We start from the raw sequence: 19,355 nt of genomic DNA on the forward strand, positions 1-19,355 counted from the left end.
CAGTTTTTCTTGTTATGTCAGTCACTGACAGTCACTCAATTAGCCATGTCATCTTAAAAGAAATGTATTCGTAGTTAGCTGGCTAGACTATCTAAACTTGTAGTAATCGAGGCCGAATACTGACAGTGCACGTGCCCAGGGCCCTGACCTCCAGGTGGCCCCCATTAATTTTGTTACTGACTCTCACTCCGATATCATATTAGCATGGCATAAGTCATGGCAAAATGTCTGAAATTGCAGGAACTTTGCTTTAAAACAGATATTATTATTTTTTATCTCTGCCCCATTGCAAAATTAGTAGAATTGCATGAAATATGTTATAAAATGTTCACACCACCCAATGGCAAAATATGTTGAATTACAGAAAACTTGCTTTAAAACGGCAACATTTTTTCTATGCCCCATAGCAAAATGTGTAGAAATTAACCGTCCAAAGGAGGGTCACTAATAATTTCTGTTATGCAGCAAGGTGGAGGGGAGAGGTGGCCCAACCAAATATTGTACTTGTGTAGAACTGCTTCTGTCACTTTACCACTTTCTCTCTCTCACACTGTGCCTAAGATAATTTTCCACTCGGGAACAAAGTTTATCCTATCCTCTCTCTCACATACAGAATAAGGGCAAAATATTGAAGTGAAATCATTTACTTACATGGTATAATACAGTATAAAAACGTAAATATCACAAATACAATATATTTTCTGTTTTCTTAAATGTAAATGTTTTCAAACAGTTGCAGACTCTACTGTTTGTGATGTAGCTGCCATTTCATCAGTTTGTGACACTTCAGGGTTGTTCATTTTGTTAAGCACCAAAGCTGCCATTTAGAAAAGCTAGCTGATATTACTACAAAACCTGGGCTGGAGCATCTTTAACTTGACTTCATAATACGGTCATGTTCATCAATTTCACATAGAATTACTTTTAGACATTTACACTGCCAAAATAAAGGAAACACCAACATAAAGGGTTTTAATGGGATGTTGGGCCACCACGAGCTGTCAGAACAGCTTCAATGTGCGTTGGCATAGATTCGACAAGTGTCTGGAACTCTATCGGAGGGATGCAACACCATTCTTTAACAAGAAATTCCATAATTCGGTGTTTTGTTGATGGTGGTGGAGAACGCTCTCAGGCACTGCTCCAGAATCTCCCATAAGTGTTGGGTTGAGATCTGGTCACTGAGACGGCGATAGCATATGGTTTACATAATTTTCATGCTCATCAAACCATTCAGTGCCCACTCGTGCCCTGTGGATGGGGGCATAACCATGGTAGCAAAATAATGGGCAACTTGGCCTGCCCAGAATTTRTATACTTGACCCTAAGCATAATGGGATGTCAATTACTCAGGAACCACACCTGTGTGGAAGCACCTGCTTTCAATATACAATGTATTCCTCATTTACTCAAGTGTTTCCTTTATTTTGACAGTTACCTGTATGTTRAAAAGAACTGATCTCTTAAAATCAACAACGTTTTACAAGTTAATAACACCATAGCATTATTCATTATTCACATACCCCTTCTAATAAGTGTTAGAAAATAATATCTGAGAAAAAGCTGATTGTGTCATAGATATACAATGCTCTGGCAACATAACAAACCACTCTGTACACAGTATTTTTGCTTTACTGTACAGCATACTAAACAAACATTATTGTTCCCATGTGTCATATACTGTAGCTTGTGCTCTGTTCAGTAGGTAAGATACATTTTGAAATGTCATGCAATTATACAAGTTCTAATACCAATCTTGTAAAGACTGTAATCATATGCTTAGGCACTTTCCAAGGCACATTATACAGGTCCAATCTGATATTGAGTGGAAGGGATGTAAAAATGTTACAATATAAGGGACAGGAATCCTCAAGTGGAAACATATAATGATTGAAAAGGTTTGTTGTGCATGGTGTTTGGTTTTCCTGTGTCTCAAACTTAGACTGTACTTTCAAACATCATAATGAACTCGACAGCATCATCAGTGGTCTGGTATGGAAGAGGAGAGGGTGATAACGTCTTCTGTCATTCACAGTGATTATGCCTCAATTGTAAAGCAGACCAAAAGGGGTCTATGGTGTCCAAAGGCTCATTTCTCCTTGACGTCAATGTTGGCGACACCGTGGACTTGTGTGAGCTGCTTACAGTCCAGAGAAGCCACCAGTTTCCTGGATCCAGGCAGAGTAGGAACAAAGTGTTCCGTCAGAGTCACAGAGGAGCGACTGGCCACGTCACTGAGAGAGGAGATGAGAGAGACACTCAGACCTGTGCTTGTTCAGAACATAAAAGAACAGTGACAGCATACGTCACACATAGTGCACCTTCAGAGTCATAAGGACTAAAGCCGTGCTTAGATGAAGCTGCAGATAATGAACAGAATTATAATTGTTTCTCACCCAACAGCGATCTGTCGAACACTCTGCAGGCCCAGCCCCTCCACATGGAACACCACTCCCTTCAGCGTGCGTGGCAGAGGGTTAGTGAAGAAAATCTTAGCCGCCATCTTTTTCCCCACCACAGCCTCCCCTGCCGGCTAGGAGGGAAAAGTATAGGAAACTGTTACCACTACAGAACATCTCTGAATCATATTATCAGTAGACAATATCAGACACAGAGAAAGACAGAATATATACAGAAAGAAAAATGCTGTAGATATGATTCATTCAGTCTGTTTAGTTTTGTCTCACCTTAATGATGAGGTCAGGGGTGCGGAGGCGGAAGCTGAACTGAGTGGCAAGGACCTGCTGTGTCTCAGTGACCCGGCCTGAGAGGGTCAGCATCAGAGCAGCCTGGTCCACTAGCTGGTCCTGATAGTGCTGGTACTCAAGGATCCACTCCAGGGTCTTCACTGTTAGGAGAGGAGGACAGGACTAGGGATCAGAAAAACCTGGGCATGCAATGAATAACACTGTCTGACTGAACGTCACTGATGTGTAATACAAGATATTCATTGGCTCACCTTCATTGGCTAGCAGCTCCACAGGCGTTTTGTCCTTCTTGACGGTGGCCTTGAGCACGCCAGTGTAGTACATGACTGCCACCTGGCTGTGGAGGTTGATAGTGCGTGGTAGAGAACTAGCATTTCGCATGACAATGTTCAGTTTTGCATCTCCCCCCATGCGTGGCCCCTCCCCATCCATGGTCACCTCTATTGATATATCCTCAGCGATTGGAGAGGAGTAGGTATCTGGTTTGGAACCATAGCGACTGGCAGTCTCCACAGCAATGCGTTCCTCTTCTGTGCCTGATAGAATGACAATAAAGTGGGAATTAATGCATTTTACCTTCTGGGTGCTTGCCTTGTACAGGAGTCTGCTTGTATACGTGTGTAATAAAACAATGATATGTAATGCATGTCAGTGTTTGCACAGCTATGTGAAGCTACCTTCTGGGTGCTTGTAAAGGTGTGTGATATCGTTGCGTTCGTCTGAGCCCACAGTCTTGGTGCTGATACAGTGGCCCACTGCATTCTTCTCACTGTGGATCTGGGTGAAGGTGCCATCCAGGTTCCTCTGCCAGTATATCTTATCACTGTTCACCTACAGGACAGGTACAGCAGGAAGAGAGAGGTAGAGATGGAGAATATCTGAGACTGACAGGGGCATGTGAGGTCATCACTGTGCATCTGAGATAGACAGAAGATTATTTGTGAAACGTACCCTGCTAGCATGGAAAGCTGAGGTCAAGCAGAGAGAGGTATGATAATGACATCTCAGCAAAGACAAAGGAAGAAAGAGGAAGACACTAGACTAGACTGACCTCGGCAAAGATGAAGGGTGAGTCATGTTTGAGGAACACTTGTCCGTTGCGGATGGCGGTGATGGAGGCAGGGCCGCAGCGGAAGGTGCCCTGGCTGGTCTCCTGGGGGGTGGAGTCTACCGCCTGCCAGCCACCATGACCTGGTGGCAAGTCTGGACGAGCCATCCAACAGTCGTTCCACACGTGGAAGTTCCTAAAGACAGAAATGATGGAGGGATGGGTTATAATTTAGATGGAATCTAGTAAATCCATATTGTAAGAATGGTGTTTGATGACATGACTAAGATGATACACTGAATGAGATATTATGTGTCAGAGTGTGACTGTATTCTACTAACCAGATGGAGTCAGTGTTGAGGTGATCTATAGACTCCAAATTTTCATTGAAGTACACGTCTGTTGTCAGGGAGACATCTGTGTCATGGGCAGAGTTGAAGTTGGACACACTACGGGAGGGAATGCCCAAACACCTCAACACTGAAAGAGATAGGATGGTGAGAGGATAGGGGTCAATGCATATCAACCTAGCACCCTCTCATAAAAGTCATTTGATTTGATCATGTACAAACACACACGTACAGTAACTAACCTGTGGTGGTGACCCCAGAGAAGACCCAACACTGGCCATATCTGACTGGTATGCCTCCGTCCTTATGGTACTTCTTCAGGATGTCCACACTGCCACTCCAGGCTGTAGGGGAAGTCCCTCCCACATACTTCCCTGACCAATTACCCTCCACGACCCCACAATCATCTGGGGAGTTGATCTGGGATGAAGGAGATTACGGATTCACATTGGATTCAGTTGATAGTTGGAATAATGAGGTGCCAGTTTGGTTGGACATTGATTGGACTTAGAAGTGATGTTAGTGGTAATAGTGAGGTTTTTAAGACACATTGTGTTTGCGAGGAGAACTCACCATGGCTGAAATGACTCGAACTACATTGACAGGGTCTCCCCAGCCTGAGGGGGGGGTTATACTCTTCTCCAAAACATACAGACAGGCATCCAGGATCCCCTCATCAAACTGAGAAATAGAGAGGTAGAGATGGAAGGAGAGAGAGAAGCATTGACAATGATAGAAATAAGTTAGTTGGGTCTGACCTACTCAGGCCACATTTTCCCATCACCTGACTGACAATCTTCATGTTCCTTCACCTGTCCATAGTTCCATGTTCTTGCACCAATCTGGTTCTCTGTGCCATAGTAAAGCCTGCCGACGTCATTCAGGACATACTCATTCTTCTCATCCTCATCGTCCATGTACACTGTGTCATCTGATGAAGAGAGAGAGAGCGGTCAGATTCAGTTATTCAAAAATAAAACAATTCCATCATGTCATGTCATCAGCCTGAAATGAGGGTGGAGTGGACTATGGAGAGTCTCTGAGTTTACAGAACGGTGTAAGACTAGATCTTCTGAATGACACAAATTTCCTTCATTACACAAATATATGGCTTACCTGACCGGTTAGATTATGTTTCATGATACCACACAGAGATCTATTATGTTGGGTGTGAGTATTATTTTTAAGTCAGTGGGCTGAGAACAGGGATAAGCTCTCTTTGTATTCATTTCTTAGGGCTGCAATCCCGTTAACGGGATCGATATGACAACAGCCAGTGAAAGTGCAGGGCGCCAAATTCAAACAACAGAAATCTCATCATTAAAATTCCTCAAGCATACAAGTATTTCACACCATTTTAAAGATACACTTCTTGTTAATCCCACCCCAGTGTCCAATTTCAAAAAGGCTTTACAGCGAAAGCACCACAAACGATTATGTTAGGTCACCGCAAAATCACAGAAAAACACAGCCATTTTTCCAGCCAAAGACAGGAGTCACAAAAAGCAGAAATAGAGATAGAATTGAATTCATAACCTTTGATGATCTTCATCAGATGACACTCATAGGACTTCATGTTACACAATACATATATGTTTTGTTCGATTAAGTTCATATTTATATCCAAAAACCACAGTTTACATTGGCGCCATGTTCAGAAATGCCTCCAAAATATCCGGAGAAATTGCAGAGAGCCACATCAAATAACAGAAATACTCATCATAAACTTTGATGAAAGATACATGTTTTACATAGAATTAAAGATACACTTGTTCTTAATGCAACCGCTGTGTCAGATTTCAAAAAAGCTTTATGGCAAAAGCACAATATTCAATAATCTGAGAACAGCGTTCACCCAAAAGCAAGCCATACAGTTACCCGCCAAATTGTGGAGTCAACAAAAGTCATAAATAGCATTATAAATCTTCACTTACCTTTGCTGATCTTTCGTCGGAATGCACTCCAGGATCCCACTTCCACAAGAAATATTAGTTTTGTTCGGTAATGTCCATCATTTATGTCCAAATAGCTACTTTTGTTAGCGCGTTTGGTAAACAACTCCAAAGTCACGAAGCGCGTTCACTAAAAGCAGACGAAATGTCAAAAAGTTCCGTAACAGTCAGTAGAAACATGTCAAACGATGCATTGAATCAATCTTTAGGATGTTTTAACATAAATCTTCAATAATGTTCCATTGTCTTCAGAAATGCGATGGAACAGAGCTCGCTCTCACATGAACGCGCATGGTCAGTGCATGTTCAGGTCATGGCAGACCTTACTCATTCCCCTCTCATTCGCCCACTTCACAGTAGAAGCATCAGACAAGGTTCTAAAGACTGTTGACATCTAGTGGAAGCCATAGGAAGTGCAAACTGACCCATATCCCCACTGTGTATTCGATAGGCGATGAGTTGAAATACCTACAAAGCTCAGATTTCCCACTTCCTGGTTGATTTATTTCTCAGGTTTTCTGCCTGCCATATGAGTTCTGTTATACTCAACAAGACATCATTAAAGATAGTTTTAGAAACTTCAGAGTGTTTTCTAATCCAAGTACTAAATAATAATATGGCATATATTAAGCAACTGGGACTGAGGAGCTAAGGCAAGTTTAACTCTGGGCCACTTAGGCACTTTTTCATCAAGCTAACGCAATACTGTCCCCTGCAGCCATAAGAAGTTTTAACTAATTCTCTCTCTCTCTCTCTCTCTCTCTCCGCTTCTCCCCCGTCTCTCTCTCTCTCTCTCTCTCTCTCTCTCCTCTCTCTCTCTCTCTCTCTCTCTCTCTTTCCTCTCGTCGTCTCTCTCTCTCTCTCTCTCTCTCTCTCACCTTCACACCAAGGGTTAAACAGCATGCGGATGTCATTCCCTGGGTCATGTGTAGATGTGGCCTTGCCCTTCGGGCTTTGCGTTGCCACAGTGAGCTGGTATCGGCCAATCATGGCAGTGGGCAGGGAGTTAACAGACAGCTTGATCCTGTTGCCGTCCCATTTCACGATCTTGGCCTCCCAGCGGTTATCCTCCAGCTCCTCAACCAATGGGATGATGACATGGGTGCCCTTTGCCACTGTAGGCAGGGATCCTGTCCCATAAACACACAGACATATTACTCAGTGGGATAAGAAAATGTGGTGCAATTCTGTGGTGCAATATCTGTTACTCCTATTTTAACTGAATTGATCACTTTTTGCAAAAAATTACATGAAGTTGCTGTCACAAATTTTTTTGGGGCAAAGCTGCCAAAAACAAGAGTTGCATATCGTAATAAAACTTTTCACAGACACACGTTGGCTCATTTCCTGTACTTAGTTATAAACGCCATCAATGTATTCCCTCCCAAAGGAGTTCTACAGTGCCTTGCAAAAGTATTCATCCCCCTTGGCGTTTTTCCTATTTTGTTGCATTACAACCAAAACTTCTGTTATTTTAAAACATACATTCTGTTCTCAGCATCAACAAAACTCTCTCTATCCTCTATCATGTTAAGTGTGTTCAGGTGTGTTGGCCACGCCCACTAATTGGCCACACCTGATCTTAATGAGTGCATGTTTTCTTGAAATGGGGTCCCCCCACCTGGTTGTCTAGGTCCTAATTGAAAGGAAAACCCAAAAACCAGGAGACACTAGGCCAGCGTTTCCCAAACTCGGTCCTGGGGACCCCAAGTTGTGCACATTTTGGTTTTGGCCCCAGCACTACATAGCTGATAAAAATAATCAAATCTTGATGACTAGTTGATTATTTGAATCAGCTGTGTAGTGCTAGTGTCACGCCCTGACCGTAGACAGCCTTTTTATGTCTCTATTTGGTTTGGTCAGGGTGTGATTTGGGATGGGCATTCTATGTTTTGTTTTCTATGATTTGTTTCTATGATTTTTTTGTTATGTTACAGCCTTGTTATAAAATTGATTACATCGTTTTTTAGCCTCATCAATCTACACACAATACCCCATAATGACAAAGTGAAAATCGGTGGTATATTCTGTGGTATATTCAATTGATTGGACATGATTTGGGTAGGCACACACTTGTCTATATAAGGTCCCACAGTTGGCAGTACATGTCAGAGCAAAAACCAAGCCAAGAACCCGATGGTCACTCTGACAGAGCCCAAGAGTTTCTCTGTGGAGATGGGAGAACCTTCGAAGCTCGGACTTGAACCCGATCGAACATCTCTGGAGAGACCTGAAAATAGCTGTACAGTGACACTTCCCATCCAACCTGACAGAGCTTGAGAGGATATACAGAGAAGACTCCCCAGATATAGGTGTGCCAAGCTTGTAGTGTCATACCCAAGAAGACTCGAGGCTGTAATCGCTGCCAAAGGTGCTTCAACAAAGTATTGAGTAAAGCGTCGGAATACTTATTTAAATGTAATATTTCAGTTGTCTAAAAAACAGTTTTTTCATTATGGGGTATTTCTATTTGTTACGGATCACCATTAGGCAGCAGCTACTCTTCATGGGGTGCAGCAAAATTAAGGCAGTTATACATTCACAATAGATTTCACAACATATTAAGTGTGTGCCGTCAGGCCCATACTTTACAGCCACATATCTACAACACAAAATCTATGTGTACGTGTGTGTATTGTACATATGTTATTGTGTGTTTGTATGCATGTGTCTGTGCCTTCACAGTCTCTGCTGTTCCGTAAAGGTATATTTTTTWATCAAATTTTTACTGCTTGCATGAGTTACTTGACGTGGAATAGAGTTCCATGTAGTCATGGCTCTATGTAGTACTGTGCACCTCCCATAGTCTGTTCTGGACTTGGGGACTGTGAGATACCTCTGGTGGCATGTCTTGTGGGGTATACATGGGTGTCCAAACTGTGTGCCAGTTGTTCAAACAGACAGCTCTGTGCATTCAACATGTCAATACCTCTCACAAATACAAGTAGTAAATTAAGTCAATCTCTCCTCAATTTTGAGCCAGGAGAGATTGACATGCGTATTATTATTGTTAGCTCTCTGTGTAAATCCAAGTGCCAGCCGTGCTACCCTGTTCTGAGCCAATTGCAATTTTCCTAAGTCCCTCTTTGTGGCACCTGACCACAAGACTGAACAATAGACCAGGTACGACAAAACTGTAGGACCTGCCTTGATGATAGTGCTGTTACGAATGCAGAGCTGCGCTTTATTATGGACAGACTTCTCCCCATCCTAGCTACTGTTGTATCAATATGTTTTGACCATGACAGTTTGCAATCCAGGGTTACTCCAAGCAGTTTAGTCACATCAACTTGCTCAATTTCCACATTATTCATAAAAAAATGTAGTTGAGATTTAGGGTTTAGTGAATGATTTGTCCCAAATACAATGCTTTGGTTTTTTTATATTTAGGACTAACTTATTCCTTGCCATCCATTCTGAAATTAACTGCAGCTCTTTGTTAAGTGTTGCAATCATTTCAGTAGCTGTGGTAGCCGACATGTATAGTGTTGAGTCATGCGCATACATGGACACACTGGCTTTACTCAAAGCCAGTAGCATGTCGTTAGTAAAGATTGAAAAAAGTAAGGGGTCTAGACAGCTGCCCTGGAAATGTCTGATTCTACCTGGATTTTGTTGGAAAGGCTTCCATTAAAGAACACCCTCTGTGGTCTGTTAGGCAGGTAACTCTTTATCCACAATATAGCAGGGGGTGTAAAGCCATAACACATACATTTTTCCAGCAAAAGACTATGATCAATAATATCAAAATAATAACAATAATAACAAAACAGCACCCACAATCTTTTTTTCATCAATTTCTCTGTCAATCATCAGTCATTTGTAAGTGCTGTGCTTGTTCAATGTCCTTCCCTGTGTGTGCTGAACGTCTATTGTCCATTTTTTTTACTATAAAATAGCATTGTATCTGGTGAAACTATTTTATCCAAAAGTTTACTAAAGGTTGGTAACAGGCTGATTGGTCAGCTATTTGAGCCAGTAAAGGGGGCTTTACTATTCTTAAGTAAGGGAATAACTTTCGCTTCCCTCCAGGCCCCCAGGGCACACACTTTCTAGTGGGCTTAAATTGAAGATATGGCAAATAGGAGTGGTAATATCTTCCGCTATTATCTTCAGTAATTTTCCATCCAAGTTGACAGACCTCGGTGGCTTGTCATTGTTAATAGACAACAATACTTTTTCACCTCTTCCCCAAAATTGCAAATTGCAAAATTGCAATGCTTTCATCATTTGATCAGTTATACTTGCTGTCACGCCTGCTCCCGCTCTTACCCCCTGGCGCTCGAGGGCACCAGGCTGCCCTGCACTACGCACTCCTGCCACCATCATTTACGCACACCTGCCTTCCCTGGTCACGCGCATCAGCGATATTGGACTCACCTGGACACTCAATCACCTGTTTTATTACCTCCCCTATATTTGTCAGTTCCCCTGCTCTGTTCCCCGCTGCTGCATTAATTGTAATGTGTCTGTGTTACCCGTGTGCTGACGCTGTTCCTGTCTCGTTCCCTATTAAATGTTTGACTCCCCATATCTGATTCGCCTCTCCAGCGTCATCCTTGTGACAGAATGCAGCAGCCAACACACAAAGCATCGGGGAGTACTGGCGTTCCGGTTGGTGATGACGTCGGTCCTGGGTCGTCACCGATGGAACCGGGGGTGCTTAGCCAGCTCGTCGGGCTTCCACGCCCTAGCTGGCTCGAGAGGTTTCCTTGCCCAGGTTGGCTCGGAAGGCGCCAATCCCACGTCAAGCCTCAGCCAGATCGTCAGGTCTTGTTCGCCCAGCCGGGCCAGAATTTCTTTTGGTTTTGTTGATGACGTCGGGGTGGATTCCGCCGCCGATGGAACCGGGGGTGCCTAAGCCAGCTCGTCGGGCTTCCACGCCCTGGCTGGCTCGAGAGGTTTCCTTGCCTAGGTTGACTCGGCAGGTTTCCATCCCACGTCATGCTCCCCCGGATCATCGGGCTCCCTTGCATCAGCCGGCTCGCCAGGCTCCTACGCCCCTGCCGGTTCGTGGGGAGTTTACCCCCAGCCGGCTTGCCCAGCGCTCATGTCTCGGCCGGTTCGCCTAGGTGGGACACCGGGTGGCGCCACTAGGGGTGGGGGGGTACTACTGTCACGCCTGATCCCACTCTTCCCCCCCGGCGCTCGAGGGCGCCAGGCTGCCCTGCATTACGCACTCCTGCCACCATCTACGCACACCTGCCTTCCCTCGTCACGCGCATCAGCGATATTGGACTCAACTGGACTCACTCAATCACCTGTTTATTACCTCACCTATATTTGTCAGTTCCCAAGTTCTGTTCCCCACTGCTGCATTAATTGTAATTTGTCTGTTACCCGTGTGCTGACGCTGTTCCTGTCTCGTTCTATGTCCGTTCCCTATTAAATGTTTGACTCCCCGTACCTGCTTCGCCTCTCCAGCGTCATCCTTGTGACACTTGCTTGTGTAATGCCAGTGTTTGTTGCTGGCATGTCATGCCTAAGTTTGCTAATCTTGCCAATTAAAAGAATAATTAAAGTAGTTGGCAGTAGCGGTGGGTTTTGTGATGAATGAGACATCTGATTCAATGAATGATGGCGTGGAGTTTGCCTTTTGTCACGACTTCAGCCGAAGTCGGTTCCTCTCCTTGTTTGGGCGGCGCTCGGCGTCGCCAGTCTACTAGCCATCGCCGATCCACTTTTAATTTTCCATTTGTTTTTTCTTTGTTTCTACACACCTGTTTTTCATTCCCCTAATTATTGTTCATGTATTTAACCCTCTGTTTCCCCCATGGTGTTGTGCGGGATTGTTTTATGTCATGTTCGGTAATGTTGGTGACTGGTTATTTCGACGGGTGCTGTTTCTTGCCCGTGCGTAAAAGTTGATGTTTGTGTGTTTTGTGTTTGCAAGTGTATTGTTTTACCTTGCACCATCCATTATTCTGAGTAAAGTTACGTTGCTCCCAATTCTCTGCTCTCCTGCGCCTGACTGCATACACCAGCTACACCCACCATTCTGACACCTTTTTGGACAAAATTTTATTTAAGGTGCTCCAAAGCATTTTACTATCATTGTTTATGTCATTGTTTCATAGTGTAGTTTCTTCGTTTTATTCAGTTTAGTCACATGATTTCTCAATTTGCAGTACATTTGCCAATCGGTTGTACAGCCAGACCTATTTGCCATTTATTTTGCCTCATCCTTCTCAACCATACCATTTTTCAATTCCTCATCAATCCACGGGGATTCAACAGTTTTACAGACATTTTATTAATGGGTGCATGCTTATTAGTAACTGTGATAAGCGATTTCATAAATGTGTCAACAAATATTCTTTACATCAACAACATAGTACTCACTACAAAACTTATTGTATGACCTCTTATACACTATATTAGGCACAGCCTTTGGAACTTTGGTTTTCTTAGATATGGCTAGTATATTGTGATCGCTACATTCGATTGATTTGGATACTGCTTCCAAACAAATTTATGCAGCATTAGTAAAGATTTGATCAATACATCTTGATTTAATTCCTGTGCTGTTTGTAACTACCGTGGTAGGTTGATTGATAACCTGAACCAGATTGCAGGCACTAGCTACAGTTTGAAGCTTTCTCTTGAGTGGGCAGCCTGATAAAAATCAATCAATATTTAAATCACCCAGAAAATATACCTCTCTATTGATATCACATATATTATCGAGCATTTCACACGTTATCCAGATACTGACTGTTGGTGGTCTATAGCAGCTTCCCACCAGAATGGGCTTTAGGTGAAGCAGATGAACCTGTAGCCATATTTATTCAACAGTATTTACCATGAGATCCTCTCTAAGCTTTACAGGAATGTGGTTCTGAATATAAACAGCCACACTTCCACCTTTTGGATTTCTGTCTTTTCTGTAGATCTTATAACCATGGGCCTTTCAAGAGGCGCAGAGGTCTAAGGCACTGCATCGCAGTGCTAGAGGTGTCACTACAGACCCGGGTTCGATCCCAGGCTGTGTCCCAATCGGCCGTGACCGGGAGACCCATGAGGCGCTTTTGGTACAATTGGCCAGCATCATCAGGGTTAGGAGAGAGCTTGGCTGGCCGGGATGTCCTTGTCCCATCGCGCTCTAGTGACTCCTTGGGGTGGGCCGGGCGCATGCACGTTGACTTTGGACACCAGTTGTACGGCGTTTCCTCCGCCACATTGGTGTGGCTGGCTTCCGGGTTAAGCAAGCAGCGTGTCTTGAAGCATTGTGGCTTGGCACCTTCGCCTCTCCCGAGTCCGTAGGGGAGTTGCAGCAATGGGACAAGACTGTAACTACCAATTGGATATCACGTAAAAAAAGAGCTTGCTACCATTGTATTATCTAAGTAAGTTTCAGAGATTGTCAGAATATGAATGGCATCTTACTAGCAAATTATTGATTTCATGAACCTTGTTTCTTAAGATGCATATGTTAACGTGGGCTATTTTTAACACTTGTCTGGGATGCTTGATTGTTTTTCTTGCTTTACTGGGAAGCTCAGCAGAGGTAGACATCCTCTGGTTATTTATGTTAGTGTAGGGTGAGCTGCACGCATTGTACTTCCTGCTAGGGCACACCTCCTCAGTGCTAACTGTATAATTCTGGTTCATAAGCATATGATTACTGCATACAAAAACTGTAGGATCAGCAGAGGCCTTCAGGGCAGTAAGTGGGACATAAATTAGGTTACTTACATTGTGTCTTCCAATGCCCCTGGGATAATGTACATTTGCTGAAGCATTATGACAACTTAGCGACACAATGGTAGGGATTAAATAAGACGGACTTGGGTTATTGATAAGTCATTGTCTCAACGCAGCCTTATAATGCTGTGAAAGGATCCAGGAACCCAAATGATTTGGTTGGATCCCATCCTCCTTATAATACGAGCTATGTTTCCAGAAGGTCAATAAATGTTACACCCACAGAACTGCAATAGTAACTGGCTACGAGATTGATGAGAGAAAAACCCCAATGTAATCCATTTTAGAATAAGGCTGAAACATAACAAAAAGTGGACCATCTAAATAGTCTTTGGGTTTGAAAACGCAGTGAAGGAAAGTTTCATAGGTGAAGGTGGTAAGCTATACAATTATACGCTATACAATGTGGTAACTTGTAGTTCTCTTATCTCTTAAATGTTCAAATCTCATTGATCCTATGTCACAATTTTTTTGTGTGTTTGCATGATTAATGCCTAAAGAAATACATTTCCATGTGTCCTATCTGTGCTTGGATTTCATAAAAGGTAACCCAAAATAATATAGCAGTCTTATTTAAACATTCAGTGAAAGTTTTAAGGAAGTTCTTCAAAAACCTCCAAATAACCTATCATTTCCATTCTCAAAGCGTTAATAAAAGAAACAGGAAAACTGTTACTGACACGCCCTGACCTTAGAGAGCTTTTTATGTATCTATTTTGGTTTGGTCAGGGTGTGATTTGGGTGGGCATTCTATGTTAATTTTTCTATGTTTAATATTTCTTTGTTTTGGCTGGGTGTGGTTCTCAATCAGGGACAGCTGTCTATCGTTGTCTCTGATTGGAAACCATACTTAGGTAGCCTTTTCCCACCTGTGTTTTGTGGGTAGTTATTTTCTGTTTTGTGTTTCTGCACCTGACAGAACTGTTCGTTGTCGTTTTGCTCTTTGTTATTTTGTTCAAGTGTTTTTTCAGAATAAATCATGAACACTTACCACGCTGCGCTTTGGTCCACTCCTTCTTCAACAGACGAGCGTTACAGTCACGTCCTGATCTGTTTTACCTGTCCTTGTGATTGTCTCTACCCCCTGCAGGTGTTGCTTATTTTCCCTGTTGTATTTATCCCTGTGTTTCCTGTCTCTCTGTGCCACTTCGTCTTGTCTGTTCAAGTCAACCAGCTTGGTTTTCCCTGTGATCCTGCTTTTTCTAATCTATTTTGCTAGTCCTCCCAGTTTTGACCCTTGCCTGTTTCTGGACTCTGTACCCGCCTGCCTGCCCTGACCTCGAGCCTGCCTGCCACACTGTACCTCCTGGACTCTGAACTGGTTTTTACCTTTTGCCTGTCCACGACCATTCTCTTGCCTACCCTTTTGGAATATAATAAATATCAAAGACTCAGACCATCTGCCTCCCGTGTCTGGGTCTGGCCTTGTGCCCTTATAGAAAACTTTCAAGGAACCAGAGTAAAACCTCCCTGCAACCTATTAAAATAAACATTCCCAGGACAGGCAAGACTTTCACTTTTGTTCTCAGAACGTTTAAAAAACATGCAATTTTACCAGTCAGGAAACGTATGGCTTTGTTCCCACAACCAATGTGAAACCAAAAACATACTGTTTGTTCCCAAAACTTCCAAGGAACCAAATGTGCTAGCTGGGTGCAGTCCTACCACAATAGGGTGTGCTTGAAAAAACAAGTAGAGAAACTATATCTTCCTCAAACACACCTACAGTCCACCCACAGTACACTCATTCTAAAGCTCCATACAGTATCTGTCCTGCATGTTGCTGTTCTATAAATACCAGCATGGCATAGATGGTGATTTGCTGCTTGTCTATTAATACACTGGCTACCACCCAGCAAGCTTAAGACACATCTCCTCATACAGTATAGTACACACTCATACTCTAAGATAAAGTTTACAATCAAGAAGCTGAAAGGGCATTGTGAATTGAGTTGGTGAGCTGGTTGGTGGTTATTAAAGCTGTTTATGGTAGGATATAGTCCTCAGTGGAAAGAGGGGATTTGAGCAGGACTGTGAGATATTCTCCTCTAAAACACTGGAGACTTGCCACCAACCACATGGATGAATCAGTTACCATGGCGATAACCACCAAAACATAGTGGAGGCACAGGCTTCAGAGGCACAAGCACACACAAAGAAGCACACACGCTCATACCCGTAAACACACAACCACTTAAAGTTACTCTCAGAGTTCGCATGATTGGTTATAAAGGGCTTGCTGTTATCATGTGCACTTATTAGCCCTAGGGATTCCCAGAAGGGGGACGGGGAGGCCATTGAGTCATAGTAGCCTATCATGATTCTGCAGAATATCTCACTGACCTGTCTTAAGCTCCAGGTGGAGTCTGTCTGTGTTGGGGTAGTAAGGTCGTGAGAGGTCAAGCCACATCATGAAGGTATTCCCCCTGCGGATGATGAGGTCATCACCGTAGTAACGGTCTGTGTGATGCTCCAGGCGGTTCAGACCCGTCTTGGTTTTCATCAGGTCTATGGACCGCACTGTCAACAACAGCTCTGAGAAAAGGGATATAAGGAAGGAAGGCCATTTTAAAGTCAACCATTTTGTTACAAATGCCACAACGTCTAGCGTAGTAATAATAATAGTTTTAAAAGAGTAAATTACCTTCGAGCTCACTTCCACCAGTGACTGGCTTGTCGGCATTCATCCCTGCATTGTTGTCGACATCCGGGATCCCGGTCATGACCGTATCTGTGATGTCATCATCATCGCTCAGTCTTTGACAGCAGCAAGGACAGATCTTACGTAACCATTGTCGACACGCCCCCTCCTCTGTGTTCTCCTCCTCTGGTTCCTCCTTCTCTGGCACATCCTGCCCCCATCCCAATGTGACTGATGGGAACCTACCCACATTAGACAGAGTGTGTCTGACTGACAGCGTTTCCACAGGCATCCTGAGAATTAAAAAAAAGAGGAGCATGTATTGTTGTCATTTTGCTTGTGCTTACTACTCTATCATCAATCCATATCCATCCGATAACTTTTGAACATATGTCATTATAATTGGTCAATTTGCATCACAAATCAAATGTTGTGCTCTCATGAGTGCATGCAAGCTAACTAGCATCTCCTTATCATGTGTGTATGTTGTTTTTCTGTCCTATTGCTCCTTCATCCAACTCTTTCATTCTTATCCAACTTTTTCATAATCCTCTTTGTAGAGGCCTATCCAGTCACTTCTTTAGTCCCTCTGAAAGTCTTTCCCACACTCTGTCTGCATTCTTGCCTCTCACTAACTGTTGCTACATAGTGACAGATCACAGTCTCAATGAGGTAACACTGGAAGAGGGCAGGCTCATTCCTTACGTACGTGCCAATGAGGAGAATCAAAGAAAAGAGTGGAGAAATGGAAGATAAATTATAGACAGAGAAAGAAAAGAATGCTTCTTCTTCATTACTAATACACTTAACACCTCTGCCCTCAGACTGAAAAACAACTGGGAAAGGGAGTGAGAAAACATTACACTGATTTTGAATTCATAATAGAAATTGAGCAACTGCTGAGATGTGTGAATAAGTGGAAAAGTGGGATATAGGAAATCTAACTAAAAATGGAAACTGCAACAATAACTTGAATCCTGACACAAGCAGTATGCACATGGATGTGTACACATACTGTACATTCAAACACATAATATGTACACACACACACAAACCATTAAAGACATACGGACACATGCTCATACATATACACAATGATAGGCTAAGAAGTACACCACCTGCCCCAGTGCCAAAAATATGAACGGGTTGAGGGCAGGATTGTACGGAATGGGAATGTGTTCCATTTGAGAATGGGTGAATGTCCAGTTTGGCTTTTAGCCATGTCCAGTAGACCTGCTCTGTGTTGTATCTAGCTTGTAAGTACAATATTATTACATACAGTGGACAGACGGAAAATGTACAATTAATGAATTGCCGCTAAGTGTGGAGGAGTGTACCTCAGAGCTTGAGTCACTGCAGCTAAATAATTTTTTATGACATTTTGTGAAACAAGAGAGGTCCAGCAACCACACCCCAATGTAATTGAGGAATCATTTTCACTTATTCAGAGCTGAAAGAATATGCTCACCATCTAATCTGCCAGGAGTGAATGTTTTGCCTGTGGCTGTGAGCATGTTTCAGAAGTCTGTTGGTTAGGCATGGCTAGACTTTGACTGATACAAAGAAAGGAGTGGACCGTTGAAGCAGGAACTCTCACCTGGTAGACTTGATTACATACAGTACTGTACAGCAGTCACTGTTGATAGGGTTTGCCCTCAGGCTTGGATACAGCTACAGTAGGTGGTAGATGTGCAGTAGTGTCTAGTGTAGTAGTGTCTAGATGTATGTATTTATATGGTAGATGTATGTATTTATATGATGAGGGTGGGACTGAAGAGAGAGGATGAGATAGTCATACTGTAAGTCAAGTATTGTAGGCTGGTGAGGTGTATGCATGTGAGTGAACTCTTGCCTACAAGTGCTATATATACTGTATATATACATATATATTTATATTCCAGACTTTGCTATTGCTTGTTCTGAACTTTCTTAATTTCTTTATTTTGGGGATTTGTGTGTATTGTTTTGTATTGTTAGGTATTACTGCACTGTTGGAGCTAGAAACATAAGCATTTCGCTGCACCTGCGATAACATCTGCAAAATCTGTGCACGACCAATAACATTTTATTTTTGAATTATTTGTTTCTTTGTTATTACCTTTCTGACATAATACTGCAGAAAACGAGCAATTAAAAATAGCAATTAAATAAGGCAGGTCACAAAAACAAATTAGTTCAAGGTGTATGTTACTTTGCCAGCAGCCAATCACAGGTGAGCCCCGACCAAAGACATGGTTTCATCTCCCATCCTTTTCCTCAAACTGGATGAGATGATCTGTGACTCACGGTGTGAACAGAGACAGAGTGAATTCTATTTCACAATGTGTCAAACACCACTAAGTTTAAAAACAGCAGGCTATCTGGATGAGAATTAATTGAATTCATGAATCATGATTTTAACTGTCAGACATTTACAGATATTCACTTACTTTGTAACCTATGTGTTCTCCGACGGGTTAGTGTTTATTGAATCACCACTGGCAGCCGCTGACTGAACAGTCCCGTGCGCAGGCACAAAATAATATTGCCGTGGTATGCTGTGCGCGTCCTCTCTTCTTCACAGATTGTGCAGTCTTCACACTGTGTTGAACTACTTAGTATCCTCTTTGAGAGAACTTTTAAACTCAAGATTATGAGACAGACAGTAGAAACACCTTCCTCGCCTTCTCATTCTCCTCCCCTAGTCCATTGATACAGTATGAAGTCAGTCAGTCTGGGCACTTTCCCCAAATTGGCCCGTCCCATTTCCCATAATAGAATCAGTGCAGTGGCGCGTGTTTGACATTATTTCGACAGTTCGCGGGCTTAGTTGCTGACTGTAGCATTGTGTGTGCACATGTCAAACTATCTTGTCAATGTCAAAATCTAAACCACGAATAGCCTAACTTGTGTCGAACCTTCAAACTAAACTCTTAGCCCATTGAGGACTTTCCCTTTTTACTTTCTAAAAGT

The 19,355-nt window shown here is 42.9% G+C and overlaps 1 protein-coding gene across 1 annotated transcript; it reads right to left on the minus strand.

The window, feature by feature from the left end:
• Nucleotides 1-657: 657 nt before the first annotated feature.
• LOC111975287 (protein-glutamine gamma-glutamyltransferase K) lies at nt 658-19,106 on the minus strand. Its single transcript, XM_024003489.3, has 14 exons — nt 18,833-19,106; nt 16,407-16,696; nt 16,106-16,297; nt 6,937-7,188; nt 4,919-5,037; nt 4,680-4,787; nt 4,349-4,526; nt 4,098-4,236; nt 3,760-3,952; nt 3,386-3,539; nt 2,960-3,244; nt 2,688-2,848; nt 2,397-2,533; nt 658-2,234 (listed from the first exon to the last, which is right to left on the minus strand). Exons 2-14 carry the CDS (start codon nt 16,693-16,695, stop codon nt 2,090-2,092), a joined length of 2,352 nt encoding a protein of 783 aa, XP_023859257.1. The 5' UTR covers nt 16,696; nt 18,833-19,106; the 3' UTR covers nt 658-2,089.
• Between the last annotated feature and the right edge of the window lie 249 nt (nt 19,107-19,355).

The sequence above is a fragment of the Salvelinus sp. IW2-2015 genome, linkage group LG16 (assembly GCF_002910315.2).
Source record: "Salvelinus sp. IW2-2015 linkage group LG16, ASM291031v2, whole genome shotgun sequence".
NCBI classification, from domain to species: Eukaryota; Metazoa; Chordata; class Actinopteri; order Salmoniformes; family Salmonidae; genus Salvelinus; species Salvelinus sp. IW2-2015.